The 25,881-nt window shown below is 26.7% G+C and overlaps 1 protein-coding gene across 2 annotated transcripts in view; it reads right to left on the reverse strand.

Annotated features, from left to right (window-relative positions):
- Positions 1-1,365: 1,365 nt before the first annotated feature.
- The window catches only part of LOC107440945 (SIDL trafficking protein particle complex subunit 10), a 34,353-nt gene continuing 9,837 nt past the window's right edge, over positions 1,366-25,881 (reverse strand). For both annotated transcript variants that reach the window (XM_016054040.3, XM_071185663.1), the window contains exons 8-20: positions 24,489-24,600; positions 22,013-22,086; positions 21,840-21,931; positions 20,668-20,915; positions 17,494-18,023; positions 13,798-13,945; positions 10,882-10,997; positions 9,762-10,009; positions 7,763-7,889; positions 6,404-6,568; positions 3,489-3,666; positions 2,337-2,474; positions 1,366-1,607 (exon numbers count right to left, since the gene is read on the reverse strand). In XM_016054040.3, coding sequence (XP_015909526.1) covers positions 1,435-1,607; positions 2,337-2,474; positions 3,489-3,666; positions 6,404-6,568; positions 7,763-7,889; positions 9,762-10,009; positions 10,882-10,997; positions 13,798-13,945; positions 17,494-18,023; positions 20,668-20,915; positions 21,840-21,931; positions 22,013-22,086; positions 24,489-24,600 — 2,349 coding nt within the window. In that variant the 3' untranslated portion in view covers positions 1,366-1,434. The remainder of the gene's footprint in view (positions 1,608-2,336; positions 2,475-3,488; positions 3,667-6,403; positions 6,569-7,762; positions 7,890-9,761; positions 10,010-10,881; positions 10,998-13,797; positions 13,946-17,493; positions 18,024-20,667; positions 20,916-21,839; positions 21,932-22,012; positions 22,087-24,488; positions 24,601-25,881) is intronic.

The following is a 25,881-nucleotide window of genomic DNA, read 5'->3' on the forward strand; positions in this document are numbered from 1 at the left end:
TAATGGGGCAGATGTTGAAAATAATAAAAAAATCCAGGAAGAAAAGTGAAACGGATTTTATTCTAAATGGCGCAAATGAGAAATTTTTTTCAAAATGCGAGAAATTCGCGAATTTTGAAATTGGTTTATAGAATGCGCGAATTTCTCGCGGTACTCATTTTTTAATGCGAGAATATAAAAAAATATGCGAGATTCTCGCGTTCTCGCGCTGTAGTGAAAACACTGGACCTAGGTTAAAAATGGATGTTTTCCTTCATAGCAGCATGATTAATCGGAAGTAGCTCTATCTCTAATGATGAAACATTTTATTATTTACTTATTAATGTTAAAGTCATATCAGTTGTACCCAATAATTAATGAATTAGTCTTCATCGACATTTTATATTTTATAACATAAAATGTCTCCTCCATTGACTATTACATCTCCTCCAGAATTTAAAATATTTTAAATCTTGTAAAAAATAAAATAGAAAACTTGACCATTATTATAAGGACATATAACAAAAATAAATAAAGGCATTTATGTAATTTTTATCACTTTTTTAATTACTTTAATTTAAGAAATTTTTTTAGTCTATTTATACCTTTTCAGTGANACTATTACATCTCCTCCGTGGACAAGGCAAAATTTAAAATATTTTAAATCTTGTAAAAAATAAAATAGAAAACTTGACCATTATTATAAGGACGTATAACAAAAATAAATAAAGGCATTTATGCAAGTTTCATCACTTTTTTAATTACTTTAATTTAAGAAATTTTTTTAGTCTATTTATACCTTTTCAGTGAGAATGACCCTTATTCTGAAAATGGCTCAAAACGTCAATATGGTGAAAAGCCACAGTTTTGTGAAAATGAAGTGTTGGTGGAATATTTTTTTAATATTTAAAAATTTTCTCCAATGCTGCATTATCTGGACTTATAAAAACTTGCAAAAATTGAGAATAAGGCAGTGATTTGGATGATTTTCTTCTAGATGGAAAAATATCGATTTTTTAAAAAAAAAGTTTAATAGTTTTTAAAATATTTAAGGCTATTACTATTAAACGAACAAAAATCAGTAAAAAAACTAATATACAAAGAAACATATATATATAAGAATACATAATAATATAATAGAAAAGTTTTAAAAAAAACATTAATTGAAACTTAATTTCTTATTTTAAGACATGACTCCTTCGGTGAATAATTTTAAAAATTAAATTACTTCACACCACAAGATACATCTAAGAGTACTTTGGAAGGATAAAGAATGAAAAACATTCACTAAAAGTAAGATTAAGAAAAAAAGAAACACATCTGCAAAAATTAATAAACCTTAAATCAAAAGAAGGTGATGAAATAGGGACTAGGATAAAAATAAGATTCTTCTACAATAACAAAATTATTTATTATTTTATAATATTTACAAATGAATATCAGGACACTTTGAATTCAAGAAGAAACATCTAAACTGAAAGAATTGGAAGCAGGTAGTACATGAACTTGCATAGCTCTACTCCAACTGTACACTTGACCTGTATCAAAAGGTTCTAGACGAGCAGCTTTATGATTACTCTCCTTTGATGGAGTTGATTTTGAAGGAAGGGACTTAGTAGGTGTAGACTCTGGAAGAAAAAAAAATGAAGAATAATTTTCAAAAGGCTGTTTTTCCTAATTCAATACAGTGGTCTCAAAGACTCATATTCATTATCTTTTACTACAAAATACTGAAGGTATTTTTATCAGTATCAAATTTACTAAATACAATAGAATCAAGTTTGATTTGTTTTCAATGAAAGCAATAAGTCTTGAGAGAAAAGACTTTTTTTTTCCTAAAACATTAATGATTGATTCTGAGAAAGCAAACATTTCTAAAATAATTTATGCATATAAGAAATAGTAAGTAATTGTTGGGTTGTTTCCAACCACCTTGAGGTTGTTGCCAATTCTCCTCACACCCTGTTTTCTTTTCTCCATTTTTATTTTCTTGTTCAAACATGCTCCTCTTCCCTATTAGTTAAACTATTTTACATGTGTCTTTTTTTCTCTACCATCATTTGGTGTTTAGACACTGAGGAAGGTTCTTGTTTGTGGAACTGAAACTATACTATACAACTAATAACTCGAACACTTATGTAAGAAATATCGAAATTAAAATTTAAAAAATTAAAATTTTGCCAAAAAATCTGTTTTTAATCCTGAAGCTCCTCTTATTCTTAAATAAAGAAGCTAAGATACGTGTCAACAACAACTGCTACAAAAATTTGTCAAAAGAGAATAGGAAGTAGCTGTATTAAGCCTAATTTTGTTAATTTATAATTTTCTTTCATATTATTTTCAGAATAACTTCATACCTTTGGTTGAGGGCTTCTTTTGTTCCGCAGGAATGTACTTAGATAAACGAACATTTGGCAATGGAAGAAATCCTGAAATCAAAGGCATGACATCCAAAATAACAGCATGTTTTCCAGATTCATCAATATTTACTACACCTAAAAGAAAATTTAACAAAATAAATTATGTTAATAATAAGAAAGTTAAATCCATAATTAAATAAGGTTTTCCTATAAAATCCCCTAGAGAAATTTCATGTAAGTTCTCTTTTTAGTTTTTAGCTTTCTTTAAACATATTTGCTTAAAAAAATTAACATTAAAAACACTTATCAACAATTACCCAAAATTATTAACCATACACATAACTCATATTTTCATATTTAACATTACTTCTTTTGAAGATCAATTTTAAGTTCAATGGAGAACACTGCACAATCCCCTTTAATTTTCAACTTTTTAAAACTTACTTATTTTTTTTAAAAAATTACTTTAAAAAACACTTCTTCAACAAAAATTATTAATTATACACATAATGCTAAGTTGTGTTATAAAATTACACATTGCCTTACTTTAATTCATCAATATTTGCAACACCTAAGAGAAAATTTAACACAACAAACTAATAACTATAAATCCATAATTAAATTAATAAGGTGCTCCAATAAAATACCCCTCAGAAATTTGACTGTATGTTCTCCTTTTAGTTTTCAGCTTTCTTAAACATATTTGTTTTAAAAAATTAACATTAAAAAAACTTAATACACTACAATTATTAGCTTAGACATACTTAAAACTCATATTTTCAAGAAAGACCAATTAAGTCCTACGAGATCAATTAAAGCAGTGTACTGCGATGGAATGGAGAATACTGCCTATTCCTGTTTAATTTTCAATTTTTTTAAACATATTTATTTTGATAAAAATTACTTTTAAAAATACTTCTCTAACATTATGCTACAGTTATTAATTATACGCATAATGCTAAACTGCATTATAAAATTACATACTGAATTCATGAATAATTTCAGTTTAAATTTTTTATAATAAGTAAACACTCTGACAACTGAAATAAAAATTAGCGTGATAAATTTTTGTATTAATTAACTATAATACTTTTGAATTAAATTATAATTTTAATCTATATTAACTATATAACAATATTTGATACTCACCAGCAGTTCTTCCACAAACAGCCCACATGGTTTGATCCGCTACAACTTCATACATTAAAGAAGTATAGTCAGAATTATTAATCTTGCAAATAGCAACATGCATGAAACACATAATTCCTACTCTACAAAATTCAGATCCCTTTGGTGGTTCAACTCTTGCACGAACACCATACAAAGTCTGCAATCAAAAAGTAGTTAAATTAATTACAAATTAGAGAAATGTTGATTGTGTAGCATAAAGTATATATAATGTTATATTATTATCCTAATATCCTATAAAGTTATATTAATATTTTACAGTAATTTAATAAAAGTTAACACCGTGTAAACATTAACATATAATAAATTTTAACATAATAAAATTTCAAAAAAATAAAAAAATTCAATGCATATTTTGATAATTTATCCTTATTTTGATAATGTATCAAAATATTGAATTGATTTTCGTAAACTTGTAAGATTTGCTGCATAATACGTCGAGCATGATGCAGGACAGGACATGCTGTGACATGTATGATCATGTGAACTTGTGCATTCATTTAATTAATGGATTTGCTCACTCTTATCAAAATCTTTTAGTAAAACACCTAATATTTCATGCAAATAATTACACATTTATAATATTTCATACAAATAATTGATTCAATTATGTAATGTAAGAAAAAGAATTAATGATACTTTCAATATAAATAATTGAAATTGCACCTTATTTGGCTGCAATAATTTTTAATGAAGGTAGAAAGAAGCTAAGAAGGTTTGACAGTTCTAAAAAATGCTCAAAAAATGCTCAAAATAAAGATGACCATAGAATTTCAGTTGCTACTCTAAAAAGAAATGAGGTGTCCCATGACCTTAGATCGACATGAAATAGCATTTGAGACTAAAATTGAGACAGAGAAGAAGATGTTATAGACATGGTAATGATGCATTATAGTTAGTAGCAAAATTAATACATTTTTATGAATTATTGATCACAAAACTTTAAATGTTATTAAATAGAAACTATGTTTCTCTTACTTGCTGTAACTCTAACTAGCACAAATTTCAACCATTTTACTTCAAATTTAAAATACAATATTAAAGTTTACAATAAATATAGTTTTTGTTACACATAGAGTATTTTTTTTATTGGGTTGACTGGTTTGGAGTAATCCATAAAAATGTAACTTATTTTATGAAATTTTTTAATTTTTTTTTTAAAAAATAATAATTTTTTTAAACTTATGAGTACAGCAAGTTAACAATCATTTAAAAAATAAGTTACAAGCATAGTATTATATAAGTGTTTATTCTGTAAATTTTTGTAGTTATAGCATAATGAAAAGAAGATTAAAATATATTCAATATGATAAAGAAATGCATTAAGTATTGAATCATAATTTTTTAATTTTTCTGTTTGTAACATGATAAAATGAAGATTAAAATATGTATAATAAGTTTAAAAAATGTTATAAGTTATTTAATGCCACTTGTTACAAAATTCATTAAAAAATCTTTTCTTTTACAAACTTCTATTGTGTTGTTCCCCCTTAACAAGGGTCAATTGTTTATGAATGGTAAAAACAAAGAAAAAATTATATTAAAATCTTATTTCAGTAATTTAATAAAAAATTAATTTAAATTAATTGCAAAATGCAGATTGTTTTCGAATGCAAAAACAAATCAACTAAGAAAATAATTCTGAGTGACTATCAGTATTCATCTTACAGAATAGCAAAAAGTAAGAAGAATTAGATAAGTAACAGTAGATTAATATAAAAGATCTATATGAATGATCGATATGTAAAAAGACTTTAAACAAAAAACTAAATATTAATATGAAAATGACTTTAATCATTGAAATCTAAGAATAACAATGTTTCACTTAAAGTCTACTTCACAATTATTTTTATACCAAGTGAAAATAAATTTAACAATCTTAGGTTTTTAATTTCCAAAAAAGGAAATGCTCTGAAATTGAAAAAGACACCGAATATGTAATGTAATAAAATACCTAACTCGCAAATATTTTTCAATTAACATACAAAAATAATATCTACCAGGATAAAGTTTGGGGAAATAAATACTAATTAGTAAAATACTAAACTGGAAATAAATAAAAGTACTTGTGTAGATAATTATAAATATCAAATTATTTAATTTAATTGATAATTATTTCAAATTTTATTAATATAAACATAATGCAATAAATTAGTCATTAATATGTAGGAATTTATTTGAATAATCCCAAAAAACTTAAAAGTTTTTTAACAGTAATTTTTAAATTAATTGTTTATGCTTTTTGTTTTAAATGTTTTTTTGTAATTTAAAATTAATAGTAATTATTTAAAGATATGTGTAACAGTATTAAATTTAAATATAAAAAAATTAATATATATCTATACAAAGTTATTTTTGTATGAAACAATCTATCTACAAATAAGCTTTCTAAATAAGTGTCACGTTCTTTTTTATTCCCAGAATTAGTTTCAGACATGAAGAAAAAGATAAAAACCAAAAATAACTTTTTGTTTGATTTTTCAACCAGCCACTTGATTAAACTGTAAGGATATGTACCAGATTGTTCTAACTCACATCTTAAAAATTAAAAAAAGGGCTTTTTTTACCTTATTTTTAAGATTTGTACTCCAATTAATAAGTAACACTAACTAGTTATGCTCAGATTACTTAAAATGAGCTTAATTAGCTGTAGAAATGGTATCATGCATGAAAATCTATTTATCACATTTGGAAGTAAAACTATAAGTTTTAATCATAAAACATTTATTTTTATGTCAATATACATTTAAGGTAATGAATCAATTATAGATATATAAGTTTAATTAACTCAACCAGTCGAAAATATATCAATTTAATAAATAGATTGTGAATTTATATAAATTTATATAAATTTCATAACAAAAAATTCATCTAACCTCATAATCATTCAGCTTGATTTCAAAATTAAATGGGCTAGTTTGAAGATTTTGTTCACTCTGTAGTACGTAATCCATAGAGAAACCAAAATGGGAAGGTAAAATATCAGAATCTTCACCCATTATTTCCCATAGGAAGCTTGCAGTAACTTCAGCTCTAACAATCTGAGAAAAAAATATTTATACCATAAAAGTGAGTAGGATGAAGTTAAAAATTTTACATATTTCTATAATATATATCAATTTTAATCAAAAAGGTAGGTCTATTTTTAATAAAACATTGAGAATTAATTATTTTGATGTAAATGACACCTGATAAATAATTGTAAACGAAACCTAAAACAATATAAAGTAAACATCAATGAAAATAAACAAGATTTATAAAATTACAAGTTTTTTTTTTTAATTGATAAATAAAAAAGCTGAAGTTAGACGTAAGTCAATTGAATTTGTTCCCTTTATTAATTAGAAAAATAGCCACAAACACTTAAAAAATTTCTCTGATTTTTCCCTAATTTCATTGTATTTCTCTGATTTTTTCTAATTGGAGGCATAAATTTTTTAATTCATTTTTCAACTATGCCTTATTCTTACATATTAAATATATTACAAAACAAAATACTACTAGCCATTAGATTTGAAAATGAAAAAAAAGCATATCTCTATTATTATAAGGTTGGTCTTTTTTTATTTATTTTTTTTTAAAGGAAAATATTGGATTTTTAGGTACCTTAAACTAATTTATTAAATATTTTAGTAACATTTCCTGACATTACCTTGATTTTTTCATACTGTCAAAATTCCCTGACTTTAATATGACTTTATTTTATTATAGGTTCTAATGATTAATAATTAGGATTCTAAAAATAAATGTTTAAAGTAAAAATGAACAAAAAAGATTCATGGACTTTTCTCCAAAGTAATAATCTGAAATTTTTATTTTTAATAAAGCAAACAGAAACCATTATTAACTTCCTTGAAGTAAATCATTGTTAAAAAATTCTAATAAATATGCTCAAAAGCAATCAATAAAATATAATTTTTTATTAAAAGTATTTTTAATTTGGCATTTTTTTAAAGATAAATATCAATCAAAATTTCATTCTATTGAAGACATATAATTGAATCATTATAGTATAGATTGAAATTCTCAGTTAGTTCTTAAAAATAACACAGTTACATAAATAGTAAAAAGCAGGCACCATGAAAATTTCTGAGTTTAGTTTTAAAATGTTACAAATTGAAAAGCTAATAAAAACAAATTTTAAACACTTGTAAAAACTCTGATAATGTTATTAAAAGACTTTTATACGTTAATTTAATAAGAAAAATAGTTAGTAACAAAGAACAAAAACTTACCACTTTGTCTTGCAAGCAAAGCTGCTTTAATGGCACATTTTTTTGGTCTAACACTTTAAGCTGAGTATTACTCAAAAGGAAACGATACTTTTGTGTAGTTCCATGAATTACAACTTGAATATATTTCCTAAAAAAGCAAATAAATAAAACTGAATGTAACATTTATAGTATGTCTGAGACAGCAGGAAAAATAAATATATTTTACTCATAATTTTGAAAGATAATTATTACAAAAATTAAATCACAAATGTATTACAGTTAATTGTTTACAGCGTCCAGAAAACCAAGCACAAATTTTAAATAAGAAACTACATACATGAAGATTTTGATAGTATTTGCCTTTTTTCTTTCTTAGCTTTCATTTTCAATGAAATAGGTCCAAATTAAGTAACTTTTGATGAGTATTCTTAAGAAGTTTCTTTATAATTGATAACATAACTGATAATTTAGCATCAAACGAATCTAATATGTAATTAAAAATTTGTTTCTAACAAAAATATTTAGTAAAATTAAATATTTTGCTTAGAAACTAAAAATACAAGTACACAGATTTAAAATTACAGGTTAACTAAATCTGCAAATAATGTTTATTTTTCAAGCAGCATAAAGTTATCTTTTTTCTTCTTTTTAAAAAATATAAATATTTTAATGCATATTACATTCTAATGCATATTAATTCAAATTCTTCTAAATATTATTGAAATATAAACTAAAAAATATTAAAATGCAAAATTTTGCAATAATAAAAAATCTAACTTTTACAAAAAGCGTAAAAATTAAGCAGCTATGCAATCTTAGCAACTAAGGTACAAAAAATAAAAGATTATTTAATATAAATTTTTTAAGTGACAAATTGCAAATGAAATTACTAGAATTAAACAATTATAAATATACAATTTTACATATTTATGTTAATTAGCTATATTTATTTATCAACAAAAAAAAAACATTTTAAATTTATTATATTTTGAACAATACCCAAGTCTTAACGAAAATAAAGTTCCTGTTTTCTGTGTTTATATCATTTAAAAATTGAAAAGAATTAGTTAATTCAATATCTTAAATTTTGAACATAGACAGGACAAGCTTCTGGCACAAAAAAATTATGCTTGAATTAATTTTGAGTCACATACATTTTATTTTTACCTTATTTTGCACATTTTTTATCAAATACAAAAATCAGATATTGAAAATAGAATATGGTTTTATCAGAATAAATAAAACTTGGACATATAAAGTTGGTTACGTTCACCTAGGCTTTCACTGAAATGAAGCTAATTCAACTCATTTTATTCACTTTTAAAAATTATAAGAATAGGTATAAAAATTTTAAACTTTTTTTAAATATAATAAATGGTTTGGGGGAATTTAACTGCTTGTAAACTGCTGTTTTTTTAAGACAGGACACCTTAAAGCATTTTTTTCAAAAATACAACAAATATAGAACAACTGTGAGACTAGACTATATTTTATTTTACAACCGTCGTCGAACAGTCAACCCAATTTTGTGTTTACGACAACTAATGCTCAACTCCGTAAGCCTTGTAACCCCAATCCAGAAGACAAGGGATCTCCTGGATCAAATATTGGGAGAATTTTGACCTCGACTTTTGATGGAACTAGCTCTGCGTTACAAGGAGAGGATAACCTCTCACAGTTAGCCTGACAGCCCTAACCCATAATCTGATTACCATTGAGGATACTTTACGTCAGCACTGTGGTCGGTGTGAGCCGGGAGCGTAATTCAAATCCCTGACTTCGTAAGGAGGCAAACTCTCTATCCCCTGAGCCACCACGCATCAGACTTGGCTATAGTGAAATTTTTGGAAACTTTAATTATAATTACTCAAAATGTGATAAAATTTTAGACTTATAAACATGCCGGAAAGGGAATAAATGCCTTTACCATAAATTATCATAGTCAGTGTATAAAAGTTTGCCACCCACTCACATGTTTCTAAAGTATTTTAAAGAATAATGCATGATAAATCAAACTTACCTAACATCACAGGTATGTAGCTTATGAAGGACAAAAAATGGAGGAAGAAAATGAAGAGAAATTTTATGTGAGCTTGTTGACCACGGACATTGCAATGAAACAAAATGTTCAATCATGTTGGGGTTTCGTTGAGGACCAAACGGTGCTTTAACTTTTAATGAAACTTCTGTAGATTGAAATGAAGCCATTTCAGCTAAGGGAATGCTTACGTCATCAGACCAATCAGCTGGTTCTTCACTTTCTTCATACTGTAAATATTATGATAATGGCCAATTTTATTGTAAAATAATAATAAAATATACTTTGTTTAGAACAGAAATTTTCCTATATAATATTATCAATGGAGCATTAAATAACTCAATAATTTAAAAGGAATACAAGTAAAATTCTTATTTTACCCTTGCATTAAACAATAACCAGTATTAGTCAGTTAATAATCTCAAATCTTATGAAATTAACATTCATATTTAAAAAAATATTTTTTTTTCTACTAAACAACAAATAGGTGACCAACATAAATATTTATATGGATAAATTAATAATGGCTTAGAAATAAATTAGCAAGGCAAAAATTATAAATAGATTCACAAAAACAGGGATGTTCAAATGCTGAATATGATCTACAAAATGTTTTAATGTTTTCCAGTTATCATTCGAAAAATTTTTTACATGAATTGCAGTTAAATATTTTTTATTTCAAGAATTTTATAAAATGTTTAGCCAATTTAAGATTATGACAGTTGAAATCCATGTTAAATCAATAAAAATAGCTTTTTAAGATATTTCCCCAATCATTTTAAAATTTAATTTTATTAATTGGGGGTTTAATTCTATTCTAAAATTTAATTCTATTATTCGATTAATTGGGGATACTAAAAAAATATTAAACAAAATATGCAATTCATATTCCTATAAAATCTTTTCCAGAATCTTATCCACTTATTTTAGTGATTTGAGATAATCACTTAGTATATAAATCTGTCACAAAACACATTTTCTTGAAATAAACACAAATTCAAAAAATTATAAAGAATTATAATTATTTAGCAGATTTAAAATCGATTCAGATAATACACATATCAAACTACCCATGTTCAATGTTGAAATTCAAAATTCATACCCTCAGCTGTAAACCCCTGGATGACTTAATATGTATTACAGAATCTTTGGGAAAAGATGAACTGCCACTTGTTATGAGCAAGATGAGTGTTTGTTCTAGACCAGCAACAAGATCTCCTACAAAACATTTAATAAAAAAAAAAAATTAGACAAGTTTGAAGTATGCAGGTATGTTCTCATTTAATATTTGCCATAAATCTATGTAATACAATTTCTTAATCACTAGTTTGCATGCAATGTGAATGAAATTTCAATACAGATTTATATATGTATATAGAGTATGTCTCGCAGTGGACTGATCATTAAGACACGGTACCCAGCAGATCACCAAAGTCAAGCATCACTGGCTGCGATCAGTGTGCGGGTGGGTGACCACTTGGATCTGCCTGCGTAGGGACTGAGGGTGTGCGGTATTGGTACTCGTTAAACTGTTCTACCGTAAAGTGCTCGAGTTCGTGTGCAGGTCGTCGGACTACCGAAGGGTGGCGCCATCCCCTCCGCAGAGGATCAAAATTGTGATGGCATGTCTTCAGATCATTCTCAGGGATGTTTCCCAGACCATCCCCAATAGCCCATTGTGCAGCTCTAGTGTGACGTAAATGAACAACAACAATATAGAGTAAAACCTATCTATATTGATATGATCTATTAGAATATAAGCCCCGCTAAATTCTTATCTTTTTAATATGTTTTCAACTTCTCAACAAGATATTCAAAAATTTGTGCTTTTGATGGTCTGATGTCTTCTTTCAAACGTGCTTCAGATGTCTGCCAAAGCCACAACAATCTATACTATCCCACTACAATCCTCAAGTTTGTCCACAGGCGATGCATAAACTACTTATTTAAGATGACCCAACAAATGAGATATAGCGCAAACGGTGGCCATACAATGGGTTCCATGCGTCCAAGTAATTTATCTTGATTCAAAAACTACACGCACTTTTCAAGAATTTCATCCACCCTACATGTCTACTCTACTACTTCTATAATAAATTTTCACCTTCATGATAACTTTCATTCCTCTGAAATTGTGGGCTGAATTTCAGAACACCTAATCAGTATTTTTTTAGATGAACCTGTTTATAATATAATATGCTTTTTAGGCAAGAATAAAATTTTAAAGATAAGAAAGAAGGATAATTTTACAACAATTTTGCAAATGCTAAAATTTTATCTTGGAGAAACTAACATTATAGTTGGGAAATGATGACCCATAATTCATAAAAAAAATCATGAATCATGGATAATAAAAGATATCTGACAAAAAGTTTGCTTGTGTTCCTTGGTGGTCATTGGTAAGTTATGATTTTGAGGAAGGAGAATGCATTTGTTTAGTCCAAGCTTATCCATTACTGTATGTTTACTTGCACCAGTTATAGCAGTCAGACCACTTTTTTCCAGGAAATTCATATTTATGAATTAAAGCTTTAAATGTATGCTAGCGTGGGAAAAAGATTTTAGCAATTAAAAAAAGAGCTTGAAATAATTTCAAAAATTGGTCAAGTTGAAGCTGCTTTAAAAAGTAACAGACCTAGATTTTTCAAAGAAACATTTAGGTATTGAAAATATGGTAGAAGATTGTAAAATGGACAGCATATAAAAAATGTGTTATAAATGGTGTCATTTATAAATTGACTCACATGTAGGGCATTAATAAATCAAGAATTTTTAAAAAAGTTAAAAAAAATAATTATGAAAAATAAATAGCTAATTTGTAATAAAATATCAATAAACAAAATAAAAATATTTGCTAAGTTTACGGATATTAATTGCCAGCACAGGTTATAGGTACATTTTTATGTTGTGTAAATGCCTTAAAGTTTTTTTTTCTGATAGTGAATAGTTTTAATTTATATACTTATATTTATAGTTTAGTTTAGTATGTATATTGAGATTTACAATGTAAAAAGTTTAAAAAGCAATAAATTCACACAGTTAGTCACGTCTCATTTTTGAAATAGTCACTTATAGTCAAAAGATTATTAAGGTGCATAACTTTTCCAACATTGTGGCTCACCAAAAAGGTGGCTCTCTAATTTTTTTTCTAAAAATTTAAAAGAAATTAAATAACTAGTAAAAGAAGTTTTATTTGAATAAGCTTTGAAAAATAACCAGATAACATTAAAATTCCAAAATGTATAAGAGTCAAGAATACAAGATGGCAAAATGTAATCTTTCAAAATTTCAAATTTTTTATGAATATGTTACAGTTATAGAGAATTTTGTTTACATAAAACGTGATCGAACTAAATTTAGATTAAGGATTTATTTAAAAAATAAAAGTGTCAATAATTCATGCTGATTAAATAAGTAATAAAGCTAATTTTCTTGCAGAAAAAGCTTAAAACTTGCTTTATATTAGATTTATTGAGAGAAAAATGTGCAAAATTTCAATCATAAATATTATATGCATAATTTGAAAATATGAACATAATTCTTTGGCTTTTAATTTTTTAGAAAATTGACACTGCAAGAATTATTTAAATTATTATCAATTGATGTAAAAACTGAATGCAATGTGATCGGCTGGGGGTCAAAACTTTTTTTTTCCTTGCAGATCTCATCCCAAAAACGTTGTGTACCCCTAGAGGACATATCTCATTTAATGAAAATAAACAACACTTATACTTAGTTTGATTGATTTGAGTTGCAATACTTTATTAATTCAGAATAAATATTTTATAATAAATTTAAAATCTTCCAGAAATAAAAATTTAGCTTTTCCTTGTATTCATATCTATAATGAGTCTCTATAATATATATCCCTAATATATTATTTTAAGTAAATATTGAAATATACGTATGTACTATTTTACTTTGATTTTCAGTTAAACGACACAGCATGATACAGGTCATAATTAACTCGATTTGTTATAATAAGAATAGAAGGAAAAGCACACCAATTGTAACTTACCATTTTCCTCAACATGCTTTCTAATGATTGAAGGCTGTTCTTCAGTTACCACAAATGAAAATAATGGCGATAAATTTGAGAGAGCAAAATGAATATTCCCCCACTCCATCCAGAGACGATGAAAAACATACATGCCGATGTCAGCTGCCTAAAAAAATGTACCAAAAATTAAAACAAGGAAGTAGCAGTGGTGGTGCTAACAACTTATCCACATCCTGAAAAATGGATTACGGGTAGCGAAAAAAAAATATAGAATATCCACAGGTCTTATTAAAAAGATCTTTAACACAATGCTGACGACTTGGTACTTATAAATTATAAGAGTAAATACAAACATACTGAGATAAAATAGAAAAAGCGAACATAATTTACTTTAGTTTACTGGATTAGAGTAACAAGCTACCAAAGTCGAATAACAATAAATGTTGTTGGATCTTAGGTTAGCAACTATAACTCTTTAAAAATTTGAGAAACTTAAACTCATGATAAAAATAATAAAGCTTTTACAATATTATGTTTAATAACATAGTTGTTTATAAAAAGTTCCTGAAAAAAGCTTTATAAAGACTCATAGGCACTGTGTCACTGCTATTGCATGCATTGTTAAAAATTGACAGTTATTACTTGAACTGAATGATGGAAAAATACATTTTAATGCCCAGAATTTTTCCCTGCAGTTAATATATTGAAGCCTAGAAATTATAATTAAGAGATATCTTTCTATTAAATAAAACCTTTAACTTTTGATATAACAGACACTTTTAAGAGTCATTAAGACAAAAATTAAAATATATATTTCGATAATACTTGAAATCATACAAACTCTTCTAAAAATTAATTGTGATCACCTCTTCGATTGCAATAGTTCTCTATTCTTCCACAAAAAACATTGTAATTTCTCTATAAGAATCTTAAAACAAATATATCATATTATTTAACATTTAGTGTTACATTCTGAAGTCATTTACAGTAACTTGATGATTTTCTGACAAAATGTTTGTTATGCTTGTAAAATTTGTAAACTAATTTTATTATTTCGAGATTTTGAGAAATTTTTGGTAGCGGATGTGTTTGGAGAAATCTGTGTACATCGCAAGAGAAATGAAACACCAACAAATTTAAGTATATGTGAAATAAGTTTGAGTGGTTATTAGGTATATAAATGCAACAATTTAAATAAATGATTACGTTCTTTGTTTTCGATCGAGTGATGGTAAATTATCACTACCAGTGAGATTGTCATATATTAATCAAGTTTTAATAAAAAGGAATGTAAGTAAAAATTTTATATTTTTTCTCCTCATTGCAGCTTTCCTTTTGTTTAACCTTATTTTATTTTTCAAATTAATATCTTTTACATTAGAGAATGAATTAAAACTAACTGTAACGAACTGTTATACTTTCCTTGCATGATTTAAATCTAGTATTTTAATCATGTGGTAAATTATCATACTCCAAGAGAGTAGCATATTTTAATGTTTAACATATGATTTCGATTAATTTTTGCATGGACTAATTTTGTTACCATGTATAATTTGTTTAAAAACTAATGATTTGAACTAATTTATTAAGTTGATATTCTAAATTGTTATACAGCATGTACTATAAGTCTGAACTTACATTATTTATCACTAACACATTAATATTAGTGAACGTATTACTTGTATTTCACAAAAGTTAAAATATTTAATGCAGGGTTGGGTTTTTGACGTCAAAAAGTGGTTTTTGACATGACAAGGGTATAATACTGGTTTAAACCGTCAAAAACCCGTCGAAAACGTCAAAAACTGAAGTTTGCCAAGAAAATATATAAACTTCAAAACTACCAACAGTTGCCATGCATTATATTGAAATTTAATTATACTATAGGTAATCAGCAGGTTTTAAAATATTTTTTAATTAAAATTAAGGTAAAATAACAGATTTAAAATCTCAGAAATTTATATTCAAATGCATGTGCAGAAAAATTTTGCACAAAAATTGTTTAAATATTTATATTTTAAAAAATTTTTTTTTTCTTTTTGATACTTAAGAAAATTAAAAGTTTATTACTATGCATTTTTGACATATAAGGAACATATAACTAATATTTATAAGGAACTTACAAGTTATGTTGTATAAATACAAACTTGATATAAGATACAAGTGTATAAAAAATTTTTTTTAATGTTATACCGAATATCTTTATTATCCAGTATGTTAATTTGAATTTAAAAGTAGTTATATTTATGAATAATGATAAATATAATTCATATTGTTTATTATATTTATTTATAATTATTACACTTATCATTTTAAAACAATTTTTATCTCTTAATTTTTTTTTCTCCACTTGTATTAAGAATACAAATAATGCATATCTTGAAAGCAAGAAGTAATTATTCAACAGCTGAATATTTAGATATTCAACAAAACTATATCGTATTCAGCAAAATGAAATTCACAAGTATTTGGATAAACTAAATTTTCAGCATAGTAAATGAATAGGCTGAATATACTGTAAATCGACACTAACTACTCTGTGTATTTAACAGAAAGCACTTAAATTTGTATTGTCTTATGTTAAAAAGATTATTAAGAAGATTTAAAAGAATATTAAAAAGATTTTTCTTTAAAAGATGTCTAATGTACAAAACTGCTAATGTTTATCTTTAAAAATGTCTAATTTTTAGTATAATCTATACTATACACTAAATTTGGTTATAAATAAATTTCTTAATAATATCACTGCAGATTTTCAATAACACATGAAAATGAATACATAATATTACAAAAGATGTGAGTTTTCAAAAGTACAAGATTTTGGTTACTATTCAAAATATAAGTGTTTCTTCAAAATTTTAAATTTATTTTTTCTAGAACATTTAGAAACACTATCCTTTATAAAAAAATATATAAATTTTATGTATTAATTAAATTTTACATATGAATATAGGTTTTTGACATTTTCGACATTTTTGACAGTGAGGTTTTTGACGTGACGGTTTAAACCATGGTTTAAACCGTCAAAAACTGTCACATGTAAAAAACCTGCCAACACTGATTTAATGTTAACTAGCAGTATGGCCGAGTCAGTAATACGACCACACCAGTATATCACACATAGTACAAACACAGTATTACACTGTAATGTCTGAAAAATGAAAATACATTATATTTTAACTAAATAGTAGTCGCATGTAAAGATTTAGACCATCACAAAAGATTTATCTCAAACCTTCCACAAAAAAATTTAAATTACAATATTAAATAAAAACATTCTGGAAAATATAAATTTGGGTGTTTAAATTCATTATCATTAATTTTATTTTAATTAAAGATAATAAAAATTGTTATTTGCAATAAAAAAGGCAGAATTTAGAAGAACAACTGAATTGAAACATTGTAAAGACTCAAGAATTATAAAGACTACCAAATTGAAATAAAATTTATCTCAATAAAACGAAAAATAACTTATTGTCTTACAATAATTATATTCAAAGTTTATTTAAGGGTTATTATTATTTATGAACTTAAAAAAATATCTTATAAATGAAAAAATATTTTTATTGTAACTTATAGTGTTATTTTTTCTGGAACGTACCATCTCAGATCTCATAAGCCCGGCTGCACTATGAGGTTTGTGTTTACGCCACAGTTAAAAGGAAACAACCTTCTTTATGTTTCATTTTTACGCTTTAATAAGAGTAAACTTACTTTTACAGGGATGGTAACAACATTATTTCCAGGAATAAGCTTAACCATGCTGGTCTTATAAAAGAGCCCACTCTCTTCTTCATTGATATCATCCTTGTGGAAACCTTGGCTGTCTCTGCGCCTCAACACTTGTTGTATGTTCCTACACATCACTGAATAAATTTGAGAGCCATCTTGGCGATAGGAACTTAGAACAAGCTGAGGCTGTACTAAAATACGCTGCGGCATATCATCTCTGGAAGGAATGCCAAGTTCACCAGAGAGCATTGGCGACATAGGACTGTGAGCAGTTGGAACTGTCGCTTTTGAAGATAGATAATGAGAATCCGATTGCTTCGACTTGTCCACAGAAGGGGCATTCTGCTTCTTCAGCACTAGTTTAATGCTCCGGCATATTATTTCACTTGGCAGATTACTTTGAATGTGAAAAGTTATAGATATTTCAGAGTTTTTGGTAATTGGAACAATAGAAGAGTCGATTTTGGCACCACTGACTAGAAATGTTTTTTCAGTTCTTAATCGTAAAGGATCTGAAATTAGAATGATAACCATTGAATTCAGTTTAAATATTTCAAACAATTTTTAACTCTTTTTTATGCATGTTATGTGTATGATAAACTTACAAAATAGAATAAATTTATGTTATCATTGAGTTTATATTTTCTATGTATATAAGCTAAATAGCATAAAGTTACATTAACTTTGGATGCATATCACCTATATCCTTTAAATACTTAAGAACATTTATATATAAGACTTTACTGGGGAAATTCAAAATACATGAAAAATATACCTATTAAAAAAGTAATAATTGAAAAATTTCAACTAACAATTATTATAAGACAATAAACAAACCCAATAACAATTTAGTTAGTATTCCATGAGGTTTTACATTTCCATTTATAAAAAAATTACTATTCACCACTACTCGTGATAATGTACATTTAAATGGTAACAAAGCTACCTCAAACTAAAAAACAAAAACTTATGACAATATATACTCAAGCGTAGATAACTAAGTGGTGTTAAACAATATGTCTAGTACAAAAACCAAAATAGGGTGAGAAAAACATAATTATAAACAAAATAAGAGAAACCCAAGGGAAACTCAGAATCGTAGAGCCCATCTGCATATAAAGAAAACCACCACATAAGTTTAGTCAAAATATTTCCCATAAATATTCTTTACAAACTGCATCATTTACTACATATGGTCAGAAAGAAAGTTCAAAAGTATTTTAAGTAAATCTAATGCTGGTTATTACTAGAAAGATTAAATTATTAAGACTTCTTTAAAAACTAAAGAAATGCATCCATACTTTTTGTAAAAAAATGCATTTCAAAAGAAATATATTATGCAGAATATATATACTGCAGGATATAAACGTCTTCGGCCAAAATGTTAAATTAAAGTAAAGTTATATGCTATAAAATGGCAAATTTGCCATTATCCTGGCTGTCATTTTCCTGGATTATAAATGCCAGGACATTGAGGTGTTACCAGAAATTCTTTTTAACTGCTAATACTGTAAAGATTATTTTGTTTCAGATTATTTTGAAGACCTTAAATTTGAACAAATTTTTTGGTCCGAATTGTCATGTTTCATGAGAATCACCCATATATATAATCATATATATAGACAAAAATGCACCCAATTTTACATGCTCTCATTTTCATAGAATAATATGGCAAGAACTGATTATTTTTGATCAGGAAATGTAATCAGCTTAAAGTTCAATAAAAGTTCAGTACTTAGATTTACATTTAAAAAAATTCCTTCTCTATGTAAGTTGTAGTAAAAAGATTACAAAATTTAATAAACACACTTTGAATAAAACAAAATTTATTGTATCAGTAGGCTAATAGTTATCTAACACTCACTGGTATTTTGGAAAATTGAAATTGATGGATACTTAATAAAAGGTTTTATCAGATACATTATTTAATGTATTCTTCCATATTATGTTAACATTTGTTTAAAATTTTGTGTATTTTGTTTGAATAAAAATGAAATGAACTTCTTTTTAACCTCTTCTCTGTCGGATTTTTTTTTTTCGAAATTTTAACCCAAAAAAAAGCATTTTTTTATTGCATACAATTGAAATATGTTCTATCCTAAATTCGAAAATACAAAATATTTTTTTCAGCAATCAGTTTTTTGCTTGACCTATTGGTGGTGAAATATGGAATGTCCCATCCACTGATCTCCATTTCTCCCTGCAATGCATTAAAGTTTTATCTTAAATTACACTATGATAGCACATTTATTAACTCTATTGCTTTAAGGTGCTTAAGATAAATATCTGCATAAAATAATTATTAAAATTAGGTAAAAAATATTTTGGAAAATTAATTTTACAACTTTAAAACAGCTTTACAATCAGTCTTTGGCATCAGAACGTAAAAATCACATTTATCACAAAACTGAAACGGTAACACTAAAAGCGAAATTACAGAAAGTTCAAAATAATTTTGATTTCATTTCAAGGCTGGAAATTTCACAGCAAAAATTGTAAATAAAGTGGGACCAGTTGTGCCATTGCTTAGCAATATTCAGAAATACAAAAATAATTATGGGATTTAAAGAGACGTGTAAGTAGCAAGGAATTATATGTCAATGATGCAATTTTTCTAATCGTTGCATAGCATGCAACACCGACCATGTGGGCACTAAAATGCTGAACGCATGAGATGCGATGCCAACAGAGAAGAGGTTAAAATTTATGAATAAAATCATAAGTAAACTAAACTAAACTCAGTGGCGCGACAGCCCATACAGGCCTAATGTGCCCATCTCAGTTTTCTTGACCTTAGGATCTGGGGTGCAGTAGCAGATGTTTCGGTTAGGTGGTCAGCTGAATGCGAAACCGCCAGTGTTTAGTTCCCAAGCATGCTTGGTACTCACTTATCGACCCCCTGAAGGGATGAAAGGCTGAGTCAACCGTGCAAGACCAGAGGATCGAACCCAGGACCTGTTGCATGGGAGCACGAAGCGCTACCACTCACACACCAGGCGTATCATAACACTTCAGATAATTATTTTTTTTCATAAATTAGAATAATAAAAGATTGTGTTAGAGGATTATCAGTACATTGTAGCTTATATTGATGTTTCATCAGCAGAGTGTAGTAAATTATGTAAATCTTTATATTTACATATTTAGCAATATTACCTGATCCAAGTTTTTCACTACTAGTAATTATCTCTTGAAAATAATCCTTTCGTTGATCAAAACTTAAACAAACAGATGCAGAAAGTCTAATGCAAGTTTTAAGATATCGCCCAATATCACCCATGTCTTCGTAACACTGAAGCAAATCCTGCTGTATATTTGCAGTTAGCATTTCCCAGTTTTCTTCTCTATATGTTTTCAGTAGATCCGCTAAAAATGAAATAGCTTTTTGAGGCTGCTTCATTTTCCTGCATAAAAAACGAAAATGTAAAGGTTATAATTATTAAGACACAAATGCAACAATGATTTATCAATATATTTTAATTAGGCCAAGTAATAAAATAAAATAAAGATGCATTCATATTTCATAGAAACATGCATTCATATTTTGTATGAAAAATAAGGCAGATTCTAGTTTTACCAAATTTAAACTATTTTTGTTAAATATTTTGTTATGAAAAACATTCCATATAATTTCATTTCAAAACATAAGTTTAAAATTCAAAAATGTTTAAACACAAATTTAAAAATAATTTGCTTTTATTAAAATCATTTGCCTTAAAAAAAACTTTTTTATTTCTAACTTAAGCACTTTTTATCAATAAATTAATATGCAAAACAAGCTTGTAAGTTGAGTAAACTCTAAAAGCTAAATTTCATGTATTTCTTGGAGAAAATATAAAAGTATTTCAACACCAGAAAATAGAAATGTTGAGTAAGACATTCTCCGTGACAACATTTACCTACACATTGTCCATCAAAATGTTGTTCTACTCAAACAGTTTAAAAAGAACATATAGCCTATAGCCTGGAACTTGCTCACAGAAACTAATACCACTTCCTTTATTTAAAAAATAAATTTCTCAGAGATGATTCAAATAATTGAAGCTAGAAATTAGGGTTAGTGCTTTCCAAAGGACATGTTGGGAAGCTGCTATGGCATGGGAACATAAAAACTGACATAGGATCTTAAAAAAATAGCTTCATCTAACCAATTTATGATTATGTTGAAAAATTAAAAAAACATTAAATCTTTAAAACAATATAAATAAACAGATTTTTATTTTTATTTTTTTAAATAAATTGTTACTTTTGAAATTGCTCTTCCATGAACCTTAGTAAATGAAGAACAAAATAAGTTTCAACAAATAAACAAATTTCAAATACTCTACATGTATAACTGAGCCAAGTCTCTTCCAATTAAACGAGCAGTTCTAATTCTTCGATTATGTTTAAAAGTTCCCATGGTCAATTCAGATAACTCCTATAAATTAAATCAAATCATTAATAAGTTATACAACAAGACATCAAAAAATTAAAATGTATTGTGTTAAAACAATATTACCAAATAGTTTTTTAAGAACGATTCCTTAGATGATAGTGCAGCTCTGAGTTTAGCGTGAGGACTTTCAGCACCAACTAATATTAAATGTAAACATTTCAATAAGTTGATTATTGATATTTTTTTTAAAAAAAATTTTAATGAATCTAGGTGATAAAGTAAAACATACACATAAACTTAAGAAATAAAAGAGCATTAAAAAAATTTAAGCAAAGTATTATTATACAGTCAATATTTAAAATGTTTCACTCTAATACTGCTTATGAGAGAAAATGCTTAGGAGATACTTATGAGAGAAAAAAATATTTTATAAATGTTACCGGCAAAGTATGAAATGCCAGCATTATATATAATGCCTGATGTTTTTAGGCAAAGTATGAAATATGAGAAGTATTACATACTTTGTCTAGAAATTATATATAATGCCGGATGCTATTTAGGAAAAGTATGAAATAAACGTCCTGATGAGGTTATTACGTAAATGATGTGCATGTTACTGTGAATGACCGAAATCGGTGATTGTTGACTTTCACCTGTGAATGTTGACAATCACATAGTTGCTTTGGTGAATGTCCGAAATATTTACCACATCAGATTTGATATTAATTTTTTGTGGATATAATTACATTTATTCAATATTTTAATACTTACTGATGATAGATTAGAAGAAACATCAGTGCTTCGAATATCGGGCAAATATATACCGGGCAATGATACTTGACCTTAAAAAAACATCAGTGTAGGATATACCGGACAAATGTATACCGGCAGTGGCACTTGACCTTAAAAAAACATCAGTGGAGGGTATACCGAGCAAATGTATACCAGGCAGGGGCACTTAACCTTAAAAAACATCAGTGGAGGGTATACCAGGCAAATGAATACTAGGCAGGGGCACTTAACCTTAAAAAACATCAGTGTAGGGTATACCGGGCAATGGCACTTGGCCTTAAAAAAACATCAGTGTAGGGTATACCGGGCAAATGGCACTTGACCTTAAAATAATATCAGTGTAGGATATACCGGGCAAATGTTTACCGGGCAGTGGCACTTAACTAGACCTAGTATATATTTCAGACATTTACCAAAGGTCTATTCATACTAGGTCTAATCAAGTGCCTCTGCCCAGTATACATTTGCCCGGTATATCCTACACTGATGTTTTTTTAAGGTTCAGTGCCACTGGTATACCCTACACTGATGTTTTTTTAAGGTCAAGTGCCATTGCCCGGTATACTCTACACTGAAATATTTTTTAAGGTCAAAAGCCACTGCCCAGTATATCCTACACTGATATTTTTTTAAGGTCAAGTATCATTGCCTGGTATATATTTACCTGATACTCCAAACACTGATGTTTCTTCTAATCTATCGTCAGTAAGTATTAAAATATCGAATAAATGTAATTATATCCACGAATAAACTAATATCAAATCGAATATAATAAATATTTCAGTAAATATATTATTGATTGTCAACATTCACCAGTGAAAGTCAACAACCACCGATTTCGGTCATTCACAGTAACATGCACATCATTTACATAATAACATCATCAGGGCGTTTATTTCATACTTTGCCTAAATCGCATCCGGCATTATATATAATGCCTAGGACATTTGTGAAATATAAATCATTTCATACTTTGCCGGCTGGTTTCAAGAATTATATATAATGCCTAGGCATTATATATAATGCCGGATTTCATACTTTGCCAGTAACATAAACATTATTTAAAACGGTGTTACATCAAACAAATTTCTTTCAAAGTTCCATGTAAGGAAGAAAACACTGTAAGGCTCCATACATGAATATACATATTTAAATTGAATTTAAACACAAAAAATTCCCTAATTTGCAATATTATAAATTAATAAGGATATACCAATTTTTTATTTTATTTTTATACCAGGAATAAAAAAATATAAGAAGTCCTTCCCTAATTACCATTAAAATGTTTATTTTTAGAATTCTATGCAAAAAAGGAAGGAATGGCCAAATAATATTCAAGCAACAAAAACAAAATCATATACTGATAAATCACTAAAAATGAAGAATTAATTAAAAAGATCAAAATTAGTTTGATTTCAGATAAAATTTTAAGATATTTATAATAATCGACTTTCACTTCCTTTTAGTTTCCTATGGTGACTAAACAGGTTTTTATTTTGCTTACTGTATTACTGATTTGTCAAATTTTGCTAAAGTTTTTCCTTTTTTTTTTTTTTTTTTTGAAANTTTTTTGGACTAAATATTATATAATTTCTAACCTAATTTCGCACATTTTTTTTGACAAAGATTTAAAAACAGTGATTACAGAACACATTGTATAGTCAGAATTTATCCAACCAATTAATAAGAATAATAAAAAGATATAATATTGATTTAAATTTTAAAAAATAAAGAAGAAATTATAAGCTTAATTATAAGTTTATTTATTTTAGATTTTAAAAAAAATAGAGAGAAAAAATTTAAATACCAGGATATGGATCTTCCCCCATGCCAGCCAAAAGACTAACAACTATATGAAGCTTCTCCGAATTTTCATTTAAGTCTGGCATAAGTCCACACAAAATTCCAAGATGATGGAGCTATATAAAATATATTTCTGTTACTTTTCAAGTTCTTAAATTTTAACTTTTTGCACTTGCAATAGATGGCACATTAAATTTATGCAACCAATTAAAATTAAAAAAATACCTCACTGTTCAGTTACTTTTTTTAAAAAAATGTCAATGAAATAAAGTGGTTACCAAATATTAAGATATGAAAATTTTAACATTTGTAGATTCAAAATTTAAATCCATTTATTTGGTGTGATGGTTTAAAAAGGTACCAGATTAAAAATAAACAAAATGCAATTGCTAAAAAACATTCTAAAATGTATTGTACTTCTAAAGTAAACAAAATGAACAATATTATATACATAAAGAATTTCAAGATTTTTAAACAAGTACATTATCAGTTTGAAGGGGAGGGTTTCTCCTTATGAATTATTGATTTTCATCAGTGAACTAAATTTACAATATTCTGAAAATTAAGCATAACAAATAAATCATATTGGGCATAACAATAGCATGGTTGCACAGAAACGAATAGATTAAATATTTTAGAGAAATTATTTTAAAATGTTACTGGCTATGTGTAGTAGTTAAATTCAAGTTTATTTCAAAAAAAATCCTAAATTTAAAATTTCAGTAGGACATATTAAAATTAATAGTATTATAGTATAAGAAAATAAAACTTCTAATACTTAACACTACATTTTTCTTTAATAGAAATCATTAATGAGGATATTTGCATTCAACATATATTTTTTTCATTAATAAAAACACTTATTCTTTAATATACTAAGTAAATAATTATTATAATATCTTAAGAGTGTTACTGCGAAACCACCATATACCATTACCAGACAAAAGACTTCATTCACTTCAAAAATATAGGAATAAAAAATAACAGTAGACATGTTCCAAGCACTCAGAAACAGACACCCATTCTCAAGACCTTTTGTGAGTGCTTGAAACATGTTGACTGTTATTTCCTATTTATATAAATTTTTAAGCAAATGAAGTTCTTTATCTGGTAATATCTTGCCTTTTCAGTTCCTTTGGATCATTTATTTAACGCAAAATACTATGTCAGTAAAATTACAGTAAAGTGAAAAATATATTTTCATTTAGATTGCTTTCAACAAATTTTTTAATTTAAATTTGCATAATAAAATTAACGTTTGCAAAATATTCGATAGAAAAAATGTTAGTATGTCAACACTGCATTAAAAACTTAATTTATTCTATATTAAACTAAAACTTGAAACATGATAACAAGATTTACTTTATACAAAGAAGTAAATACTTAAGAAACACTAT

Source organism: Parasteatoda tepidariorum, chromosome 9 (genome assembly GCF_043381705.1).
Source record: "Parasteatoda tepidariorum isolate YZ-2023 chromosome 9, CAS_Ptep_4.0, whole genome shotgun sequence".
In the NCBI taxonomy this organism is placed as follows: domain Eukaryota; kingdom Metazoa; phylum Arthropoda; class Arachnida; order Araneae; family Theridiidae; genus Parasteatoda; species Parasteatoda tepidariorum.